At 57.0% G+C, this 11,446-nt stretch overlaps 1 protein-coding gene across 1 annotated transcript in view; it reads left to right on the forward strand.

The window, feature by feature from the left end:
• CSTPP1 (centriolar satellite-associated tubulin polyglutamylase complex regulator 1) overlaps positions 1-9,967 on the forward strand; it is a 208,576-nt gene extending 198,609 nt beyond the window's left edge. Inside the window, exons 5-9 of the mRNA XM_052652233.1 lie at positions 3,681-3,766; positions 5,408-5,603; positions 6,691-6,800; positions 8,958-9,021; positions 9,276-9,967. Of these exons, the coding sequence (XP_052508193.1) occupies positions 3,681-3,766; positions 5,408-5,603; positions 6,691-6,800; positions 8,958-9,021; positions 9,276-9,450 (631 nt within the window). The 3' untranslated portion in view covers positions 9,451-9,967. The remainder of the gene's footprint in view (positions 1-3,680; positions 3,767-5,407; positions 5,604-6,690; positions 6,801-8,957; positions 9,022-9,275) is intronic.
• The last annotated feature ends 1,479 nt before the right edge of the window (positions 9,968-11,446 follow it).

Consider the following 11,446-nt stretch of genomic DNA (forward strand, 5'->3'; position numbering starts at 1 on the left):
TGGGTTCCATCCCTGGTTGGGGAAGTTCTGCATGCCTGTGAGTGAGTGAACTCGCTCAGTCGTGTCCAACTTTTTGCAACCCCATGGACTGTAGCCCACCAGGCTCCTCTGTCCATGGGATTCGCCAGGCAAGAATACTGGAGTGGGTTGCCATTTCCTTCTCCAGTGGATCTTCCCCACCTGAGGATTGAACCCGGGTCTCCCGCATGGCGGGCAGATGTTTTATCCTCTGGCTCAGATGGTAAAACGTATACCTGCAATGCGGGAGACCCGAGTTCGATTCCTGGGTCAGGAAGATCTCCTGGAGAAGGAAATGGCAATCCACTCCAGCACTCTTGCCTGGAAAATCCCATGGACGGAGGAGCCTGATAGGCTGCAGTCCATGGGGTTGCAAAGATTCGGACACTACTGCATGCCCGTAGCATGGCCCAAAAAAGAGAGAGAGAGAGAGAAATAGTAAAGGGAGGTAACTGCTATAAACAGGAGCACCAGATCCCAGGTTGATGATAAACAAGAGGAGCCAAGTAACATCTTCAAAGGCTTTGGTTCCCCTTCGTGGTTTCCTGCTTGGGGATGTTCTCAGCCCAGTGCTCTTCCCTAGCAATTAACTTCAGGCCATTCTGGTTCCTGGCTGTCCCGGGAGTAGGGCAGGAAGGAGAGGGCACTGCCTTCTCTCCTCGGGGGGCCTGTCCCTCCGCTGTGGGGCAGGGAAGGGAGGACGTTGAGGTCTTCCCTGGGACTCTGGAAAAATGCACTCTCCCTCTGAAGTCTGGGATGCCTCTGCTACCCCAGCCCCCTCTCCCTGCCCTCTCTCTACCTCGCTCGGCCCTCTGTCCCCATCCAGATATCAAAGTCTGGGCTTTGTGCCCTCTCTCATCCCTTTTGCCTGCCCATTCTGCTCAGGTTATAAGGAAAGAGGTAAATACTTGGCATCACCGACGCAATGGACATGAACTTGGGCAAACTCCAGGAGATGGTGAGGGACAGGGAGGCCTGGCGAGCTGCAGTCCATGGGGTCGTAAAGAGTCAGACGCGACTGGGTGACCGAACCACAGCTACTTGGCCTGTCTCAGCTCTTGGTCCCTGGAGCCTCTGCCAGAAAGACTAGGGCGCCCTCTTGCGGCCATTGGCAGTATTGCTTGTTCCCACTCGGCCTTGAATTTTTTTTTTCTAGAGGTAATTTTAATGTTGAATTCTGGAAGTTCAGTTCAGTTCAGTCGCTCAGTCGTGTCCGACTCTTTGTGACCCCATGGACTGCAGCATGCCAGGCCTCGCTGTCCACCACCAACTCCCGGAGTTTACTCAAACTCATGTCCATTGAGTTGGTGATGCCATCAGCCATCTCATCCTCTGTCGTCCCCTTCTCCTCCCGCCTTCAGTCTTTCCCAGCATCAGGGTCTTCTGGTAGAGGAAGCAGCTTTTTTCTTCCCCAAGAGATACATGAGAAGCAATTAAGGCCCTAAGATTTAGGTGAGAAGAAAAGATAATTTAGGCAGATAATAAACTAAGAAATGAAATGCAGGTGTTTATATCCTGTGAAAGAAAGAAAGTGAAGTTGCTCAGTCTGTGTCCAACTCTGTGACCCCATGGACTGTAGCCTGCCAGGCTCCTCGGTTCATATCCTGTATCTTTACTTTAAAAGAGGTGGTGAGACCTAGCAGGAAGCAAGTCCATGACATGTAAATTTACCAGCTGTGCGACCTTATTAAGCTGACTTCTCTGAGACTTAGTCTCTTCACCTGTAAAATGGAATAATCACAACACCTGTCTCATAGGATTGTTGTGGGATAAAATTTGTTATTGTTCAGTCGCTCAGTCATGTCCAGCTCTTTATGACCCTATGGACTGTATCACACCAGACGTCCCTGTCCATCACCAACTCCTGGAATCCACCCATACCCATGTCCATTGAGTCGATGATGTCATCCAACCATCTCATCCTCTGTCACCCCCTTCTCCTGCCTTCAATCTTTCCCAGCATCAGGGTCTTTTCCAGTGAGTCAGCTCTTTGTATCAGGTGGCCAAAGGACTGTAGCTTCAACATCAGTCCTTCCAATGAATATTCAGGGTTGATTTCCTTTAGAAATGACTGGTTTGATCTCCCTGCTGTTCTAGGGACTCTCAAAATTTCATTAACATAAGTTAAATACCCTGTAACTCAGGGCTTCGCTCATAGCTCAGAGGGTAAAGAATCTGCCTGCCATGCAGGAGACTCAGCTTGATTCCTGGTTTGGGACGATCCCCTGGAGAAGGAAATGGCAGCGCACTCCAGTGTTCTTGCCTGGAGAATCCCATGGACAGAGGAGCCTGTCAGGCTACTGTCCATGGGGTCATAAGAGTTGGATATGACTTAGCGACTAAACCACCACAGGTCCATCCAAATTCCTTGTATGGTGTGCCTGCCCTGAAGTAAGGACTCAGTAAATACGGCCTAGTTCTATTGTTAATCGTTATTAGACCTGGAGACTAGATGTAGGAACCATCTCTGTCTTCGGGGGGACCTGAAGCCAGGCCTTGCACGCTCCCAGGGGCGCTGTCCACATCAGAGTCTCTCCAGAGCCCCTTCCCCAGAGGCGAACAATGCCTGCAGTCTCTGGAGCTGATCCAGCTCCAGTCTGGGGACTCTGACCCAGTGAGGTGGAGAGAGAATTCGAAAAATCCATGAACGAGCAAGATAAGTTGGTTTCTTGGGGGTTGTTTGTTTAAGGAAAGATAGGGCCCAGTCAGAAACAGACTGGGGAAGGGGGTAGGAATTCCCTTACAGTCTGGTGGTTAGGACTTTGCACTTCCACTACAGGAGGGCACAGGTTCGATCCCTGGTCGGGGAACTAAGATTCCCACATGTCTCATGGCTGGAAAAAAAAAAGAGAAAAGAAACAGATTGGGGGCCCAGCTGCCGGTCAGTAGATGAGTTTGGCACCCTGCCTGGCACAAGGATGGAGCCCGGCAAGTGCTCATTTCCGTCTCTTCCTGTCCTCTCTCCAGCGAGTCCCTGAGCGGAGTATCTCTGGTCCGCTCCCTCTAGTGGTCACGGGGTATTCTTCCTGCGAGAAGCCGGGAGGGGGCCACCCTGTGAGCGTGGACAATGTGGAGGAGCAGTGGCCGCCCGGCGTCACTGGACCCCCTCAAGGGCAGACCCCAGGCTGCACCCCCAGCCCTCTGTGCCGCCTGTGCCCCAGGATTGGAGGTGCCTGTGGCCCGTCTGGCCCTTGGTCGCCTATTAAATCTCGGGGCCACTTGCCAAGACCCTTTAAAGCTCTTGGCTTATTCTTTTTGCCTTTTCTGATCAGCTGTATTTATTCTGAACTAAATGGTCCTCGCTGCAGGATGGAAGGATTTTCTGCTGAAGGATATGAAAAGAAACCCTGGCCGCATTGCAGCTGCACCCCCTCCTTGCTGCCCCCCCCCCCCACCCCGCTATCCCATGTTCCATCCCCTTGCTGGTGCCACAGGGACTGAACTGGGAGCCTGCCCCCCCACGCCAGTGGTTTGGTGGCAGAGCCCAGTTAACGGAGAAGTGCAGTGACAGGGAAGAGCTTGTCTGGGGGAGCTGTCTCTCCTGCTGTCCCAAGGGGGACTGGAGCCCCAGGCAGGGCTCACTGCAGCACCCTCCATCACACGCACACGCACACACACACACGCACCCGCTCTCTCATATCCTCTCGCTCTCTGCCCCTCAGGATTGTGCTCATGGACGACGCCATGGACTGCTTGATGTCTTTCTCAGATTTCCTTTTTGCCTTCCAGGTCCAGTTTTACTACTCAGGTGAGAGTCTTCGGGCCCCCGTGGCTCCTGTCGGGACCACAGTCCCCCACTCCCCATCCCACCCTGTGGCCCCTCCGTCTGCGCGTCTGGCCCGCACTTCCTGCGCCGCCTCCCTTCGTGGCGGGCTTCCCCGCAGGATGTGGTCACAAGACTCGGCCTGCAGGGCCTCCTCACGACACAGAAAGCCACGGTGCCTCCCGCCAGCAGGGGGACACACATCAGTTTAAGTGATGACCACGGTCACACCACCACCGACACGCTGCTGCGGGGCGCTCCCCGAGGCGGTTCCCGTTTAGCGAAGGCGTGCTGTGTGCCGGGCCCAGCGCTAGGCGCCTTCGTCCTCACCGCAGCCCTGAGGGGCAGGCGGCTTTTTAATGGAGAAGCGGACAAGGGGAGCTGCCAATGCGCCGGGCTGACCAGAGGGCCCGCCCCCCCGCCCGCGCGCTCAGCCCCTCGGCCCTGTCAGCGGGGTCGGAGGTCTCTCCCTGGGCCCGACGCAGACACGTGAGCACACAGCTCCCCATCAGCGCACGCCAGTCCTCTCTCACACGCCCCCCTCACCCCCTGCTCCCCAGCAAGCTCCAGCTGCACCCCGAAATCCCAGGTGGAATAAAGATGGCTGGCTGGATACCAGCGCATACCGGCTCACACACGGCAGCGTCCGATGGAATGCTGGGCCCTGAAACTGCTGACTGTCCATCAGCAAACTTGTTTCAAACAGGCTCTTCCAGTAAACAGGGCTGGCTGTCCCTGGAGCCTGCCCTAGCCTTCCGCCAGCGGCTGGCCCCGGCCTCACTCAGGCGCCTCATCGTGTCCTCTCGAGGGCAGCCCCAGGGCCCGGTCAGGCAGGGGCCGCAGTCTGGGGTCTCGCCTCCTGCTCACAGCAGCTCCGGGCATCCATGTCCCATTTCTCTGAAGCTCGTGGGCCCTGGAGAAGGAGCAGCCGCGTGTGGAGACCCTATTCCCCTCACCATGTGAACGGGCTCTCCTCACGGCGCCCCCCAGAAAGGGCAGCCGTGGGGAGGTGGGCCGTAAGTCTCAGCTCACCGATGAGGGCTCGGCGACTAACACCTGAAAACTAGTTAAGTTGTTTAATAAATCAGCAGCTCATAAGCTTTCTCTCCTGCATGGGTATCTCCAACCTGCTTCCCTTAGTCAGAGAGGCAGGTGGCCTCACAAGAGCGGTTTGCCAGCAGGAATGTGTTCCTGTTCACCTTTTTCAAAACTATTTATTGCATTTTCTATGCACCAGGCACCGTGCTGGGTGCTGGGGGTGGGGAAGGCGGACATGGCACGGTCCAGGCCTGGGGGCAAGATCTGCCATTCCAGCAAGGAGACAAAGCAAACCAGCCGCACAGAGACGCCCTCACTGGATAAGCGCCCCAGAGGAGTCCGGGGTGCCTGAAAGTATGTAACGGGGTCTCGCCTGGTCTAGGAAGAACTGCCAGAGGAGGGGACGTTCGAGCTGAGACACGCGAGTGTCATCTCTCACAAGCGTGGGCCATGAGGGCCCCTGCTCCCTGGATGCTGTGCGTTGAGGACTCACTGGGAGCTGAGCCGACCCGCAGAGAAGGGGGCGCACAGTGAGGGGACCCAGGGTGTCCTCCCCACCTGACCTGCGCCCCTCCACCCTGTATGCAGAGTTCCTGGAGAGCGTGGCGGCCATCTATCAGGACCTCCTGTCGGGCAAGAACCCCAACACGGTGATTGTGCCCACGTCGTCCAGTGGGCAGCACCGCCCGCGGCCTTCTGCGGGCGAGGCAGGCACACTGGAGGGCGTGGAAGCCTCACTGTTCTACCAGTGCCTGGAGAACCTGTGTGACCGGCACAAGTACAGGTGAGAGCCCACCCCAGCCCCCTCCTGACAGCCGGCCGGGCCTCCAAGGCCCTTGACGGTCATCATATTGAATGTGAATCAGCACCATTTGCCCCCAGCCCAGGCTCATGATTGACAAGCTTCCCAGGTGGCTCACAGGGGCCAGATTGCTTCCATTTGGGCAAGATCAGCTGTTAATGGGAGAAGGCAATGGCACCCCACTCCAGCACTCTTGCCTGGAGAATCCCATGGACAGAGGAGCCTGGTAGGCTGCAGTCCATGGGTCGCAAAGAGTCAGACATGACTGAGCGACTTCACTTTCACTTTTTACTTTCATGCACTGGAGAAGGAAATGGCAACCCACTCCAGTATTCTTGCCTAGAGAATCCCAGGGACAGGGGAGCCTGGTGGGCTGCAGTCCATGGGGTCGCTAAGAGTCAGACACAATTGAAGCGACCTAGCAGCAGCAGCAGCAGCTGTTAAGGACCAGCTTGGGCCCCTTCTTCTTGCCAGGTGATAGATTGGTCTTGACTTTTTAGAGAGAAGGAAAAAAATATCCACCGTGTGCAGAATTCACCCTCCAGAAAAAGAGGGTAGCTGTCCTGTGTAGCACGAAGTCCCCTTGGGGACAGAGAAGCCAGCTTGTGTCTCCTCCGAGAGGAGGCATTGCCCAGCGCCCTTTCCCCATCCCCCACCCCTGCCAGTGAAGCACTGATCGGTGAACATACCAGCCTTTCTGTCCAGTCAAGGCCTTGCTCTGAGAGTTCTGCCAGGCTCCCCAGGGCCTTAGGGTTCCCAGGGCAGGCAGGTCCCTTGGTTTTTGCCCTCCTAAGGGCTTCCCAGGTGGTACTAGTGGTAAAAAATCTGCCTGCCAAGGCAGGAGACTCAAGAGACGCAGGTTCGATCCCCAGGTTGGGAAGATCCCCTGGAGGAGGAAATTGCAACCCACTCCAGTATTCCTGCCTGGAGAATCCCATGGACAGAGGAGCCTGGCAGGCTACAGTCGGACCTGACGTAGTGGCAGAAAACACCCTCCTAAGCCTGAAGGTCTGGGTGAGAAGATGGCGTCAGACTTAACTAGTGTTTGAATCTGTGTTCTCTCCTCTAGCTGCCCACCCCCGGCGCTGGTCAAAGAGGTCCTCAGCAACGTTCAGAGACTGACCTTCTACGGCTTCCTCGTGGCCCTCTCAAAGCATCATGGGATCAACCAAGCCCTAGGTAAGCCAGAGCCGGCCACCTCCGCCCTGGCAGCGGAAAGCCACGTAGGAGCCGGAGTGTTGGTGGACAGAGTCCCCACAGGGGACACAGATTTGCCAGGTGTGCCTTGATTCCTCAGGGCCGGACTCTGAGGCTTCCCCTGCTCCCGTGCTGATGGATGGCCTCCCCCACCCGGGTCCTGCCCCAACATGAAGCAGCCTCAGCCTCCCCAGGGCAGAGGCGTGCTCAGCACCCCCCACCCCATAGGATCCCCGACTCTGCTGTGGACACTGGCCTGCAGGCTGGGCAGACACAGGCTATTTATTCAGTGGCTCCGGAGCTTATATTTCAGAGACCTGAACCCCATTTGTAAGCAGGGCAAAGGTGTGTCTTAGGAGACCTTTTTTTCCCATCTGAGAAAAAAAAATACTAGTCTGAAAGGGAGTGGGGAAAAAAAGGGCGGTGGTGGATGGAGGCTGGCTCCGGCTGTTCTTCCTGTCCATGGTTTCATCCTCACTGGTCCGCCTTCCCCTCCCACCTTCCTCCGCCCACTCCCGCACCTGCTGCCCTCCCAGGGAGGGGCCACCAGGCTGACATCACCACCCCCAGAGCTTGAGAGGGTTCTTCTTCCTATTTTTCAAACAAGAAAGAGCGCATCCGCCTGCTCCTTTTTTAAACTGTTTGGTTTTTTGGCTGTACTGGGTCTTTGTCACTGCGTGCAATCTTTCTCTAGTTGTAGAAGCCGGGGCTCCTCTCTAGTTTCGGTGCACAGGCTTCTCTTTGCGGTGGCTTCTCCTGTTGCGGCATGCCAGCTCTAGGGGAAGTGGCCTTCAGTAGTTGTGGAGCGTGGACCTTAGTTACCCGGCCAGCGATGGAGCTCATGTCCCCTGCAGCGCTGGGCCAGTGGGAGACAGAAAGAAGCATAGGGTCCATCCTCACCTGTCTCTCCCGTGTGTGGAAAAGCGACCTGAGCTACCCCAGGTGCAGCCAGCTGTGGAGGGGGGCTGTGCTGTTCCTAGTCCTCAAAGCGGGATACACGCATACAGGCACACGAGGGCTCCATCACACAGTGTGATCACCACTAACACCAAAGGGGCCAAGAAGCATCATCTGAAAAGGTCAGGAACTGCAGAGCCAGACGGACAATTTTAAGATTGAGGTTTCCCGGGGACCACCACTGTTCACTAGCTTCTGACCAGGAGTGCGGCTCTTTTAAGTTTGCTGATAAGAATCTTTCTATATGCAGACTCCAGCTCTACCTTCCTTCCCACTGTTAACAGCCCCAGGGGGCAGCCTGGACCCCTCCTCTCACCGTTCCCAACATCCGAGAATGCCTGCCCTTGGTTTGTAGCCGAGGAAACCTGCTGAGTGATCTATCAGGGAAGGGACAGCGCCCCTCCTGGCGGCTCGCGGCCAAGCGAGGAGAGCTGGGTCTCATCCTGACCCCGCCTTCCCTTCTCGCCCTGGGACCCTCCCAGGAGGAGCTGAGACAGCATTTTTGACCATTCTGTCCCCAAAGTGGGATCCCCCTGATCTGGAAGCACAAAACTAGGTAATTTCTGGCCTTTGGGTCCTTGGCCGTGTCCTGTGTCTCTGGCTTCTTTCTTTTCAGCTCAGGACCTGGAGCCTCAGGAAAGGACTAAACCCTCAGCACCAGCTCATGCATGAGTGCTAAGTCCCTTCAGCCATGTCTGACTCTTTGCGGCCCCATGGACTGTAGCTCACCAGGCTCCTCAGTTCAAGGGATTCCCCAGGCAAGAACACTGGAGTGGGTTACCATTTCCTTCTCCAGGGGATCTTGCTGACCGAGATGGAACCCTTGCCTGTCTCGTCTCCTGCACTGGCAGGCGGGCTCTTTACCACTAGCACCACCTCACAACACACCGTCTAGTCTTGGAAGACCATTCTGTTTGTGCAGTGACCTTGTTTTGGGGCTGTCTCGTAGTTATGATCAGGGAGGGGAGGCAGGGGGGCTCACCAGATTTCTCCAGCAGCACCTAGGGCTTACTGCCCCCAGAGCAGATCTCTTAAACCTCTGTTCCCTAAATCTTCTAGATCAGCTCTCCCAGGGTCGACATTTTAGGCAGACGTGATGATGAGGGGCACAGAGGCAGCTACTGGCTGAAGCCTGGGTGGAGGACCCTCGGGTTAAGTTCTGTGCCCCCAATTATTCCCTAGGAGCCTTGCCTGACAGAGGGGACCTGATGCACGACCCAGCCATGGATGAGGAACTGGAGCGGCTGTAAGTGTTACGTGGGAAGATGCTGCCCCCTTGTGGGCACCAGACCCCAGTCGATCGATCAGAGCCAGACACGGGCCACTGGTCACTTATCCATCGGTCAGGGAAGGCCTGGGGGGCCGATGGAGGCCTGAGACAGCCTCTCTTTGAACCCTTTGGGGAGGCAGCCCGTGGTCTCACACACGTGAGAGTGGGTGAAGGGGTCCTGGTCTCTGGACAAGAGGCACCTCGCTCCCTCTGGGCATCTCCTTCTTCAGGCTGGCGCAGATACCAGGCCTGGTCACCTCAGTCACTGCCAGTCCAGAGGCCAGCTGCCTGCCTCCCAGGACCCCTCCCCGGGTTGGCTCCCCCTGGAGACCCCTCCATCACGCCCGCAAAGTGGATGCAGAAAGCGATGGCTCCACTGAAGAGACAGATGAGTCCGAGACTTGAGGAGCCTGAAGGGTCCTGTCTACAGCACAGAACCCAGCCCTGGGTCCAGTTCCCAGCACCCCACCCGCTCACCTCCCCACCCGCCTCCAAGCCCTGGGACCCCAGGCCTCTCTCCTCCCACTCCCTGTGCCGAGCTGCCCTCCACTGCTAAGGCCAAGTGACAGCCCCAGCCCAGAGACCCACCAGAGAGGTGCTGATACGCCAAGCTACGCAGTGACCCTAGAAAGTTAACAGCCGACTTTCTCCCGTCAGCCTGCCTTTCACCAGGCCCCAAGCTGACGGCGGATTGAGCTGAGGCCACGGGAAGGGTGACTTGGTTTTACCCTTTTGCTGACCATCCCCATCTCCTCACAGCAATTCCAGGAACCATGCAGTGCCTTGCGTGGTCAAGGGTGACACCCAGCCAGTGATGCAGGTATTAAGATATAGCCATGGTAGCTTTCTGCTGGAGGACTAGCCACTAGCCGTAAGATCAAGGGTGGGCAAAAAGAAATTTCACTTTCAGAAACCGCTTCAAGTCTCCTCTGTGTCTAATAGTTAAACATGTGAAATGAATAAAGTCCCTTGTGTCTGGTAAGTGGTGAGTCTAAAGCCATGAGACAGGGGTGAAGGGAAGGGGCGAGTTTGAGATTTTGGTGCCAAGTTCCAGTTTCTTCTGGCAGGACTGGGAAGTTGGGGGACAGAGGACTACTCGACCTGGAGACCTGTCTCAGATCATGAGCAAAGAGGGACTCACCAGCTGCACATGAGCTCTACCTTTCATGGGAAAGGTGGCCACAGCTGGACAGAGCTTTCAGGAACAAGCTCAGATGGTTCAAGGCCAGGTGCCCATAACTTGAGAGGCCACAAGAGGTTGCCATCACAGATTCATTGAACATTTTCTAAGCACCTGCTCAGGGTTAGGCCAGTAGGGGTGCAGCTGTGAACAAGACAGGCGGAGGAGTACCAGCTTCCAGCCAAAGCTGGACAGTAAGACGCGTGGTCTGCAACTTCCAGAAAGTAAAACCACCCCAGGACCCAAGCAGAGCAGGCTTCCTCCTCTGCAGCTGCCAGACACCCACATTTTCCTTGGCTCATCCCTGCCCAGACCAGCACCCCCTGGAGTTACAGGACCAGCCGCTCCCACAGCTCTGCCGGGCCAGGCTAGGGCGGGGCCCAGCAGTTCCAGGCTGCGTGGCGACCGCTCAGGCATCTGCAGCCTCCAGCTCTCCAGCTGACTGGGAGCCACTCAAAGCCCCTGGCTGCCTCAATCACCCCAGGGGCTCAAGCCCCACGACCACACCCCTCCAGCCTGGAGGCGGGCAGAGAAATCTCTTCATGAGCACCTCCCGAGGACTCGTGATGACTCCGCACTTGGGACATCGCTGGCTTAGAGGCCCGTGGCTGCCTCCACCCATCCATTCTCATCACCCACCTCCCAGACCAGCGGCTTACAACCGTCCGCAGACGGTGGCGCAGAGCTGTTCCAGGAGCCCATCTGGGGGAGCTGCCAGGCCACAGGTCTACAGGCACACGTGCGTGTGCACACATGCACGCACCTGCCTGGGGCTCCATTCAGGTCTTTTTTCCTAACTCCCCTGAGACAGACAGACACAGAGAGAGAGAGAGAGAGACACACACACACACACACACACACACACACTGACACACACTCTCGCTCTCTCCCCCACCCACCCGAGACACCCGCCCCCAGCCAAGCCTAGTGCTGGGCCAGCGGCAGGGCTGCAAAGGCCTACCGCCCGTGCACAGCTCTCGGGGTGCTGCAAAGGGCCAACTAACGCCAGCTCTTTCCCCCGCGTGCAACAGGGTGCTGAGGTGGAGGCCGCACCGGAGCTCGCGGCAGCACAGGGCCAAGGAGCCAGGGGCCTTTGGCTGTCAGCGGAGAGACAAGCTGGAGGCCCTGCAGACAGTGCCCCCTGCTTCGGCACCAACGCCCTGCCTGTATCAATGGGAGCCCAGAGAGTGAGGCCAGGGGCCTGCACGGGGCAGGGAGGCA

The sequence above is a fragment of the Budorcas taxicolor genome, chromosome 15, assembly GCF_023091745.1.
Source record: "Budorcas taxicolor isolate Tak-1 chromosome 15, Takin1.1, whole genome shotgun sequence".
Classification (NCBI taxonomy): domain Eukaryota; kingdom Metazoa; phylum Chordata; class Mammalia; order Artiodactyla; family Bovidae; genus Budorcas; species Budorcas taxicolor.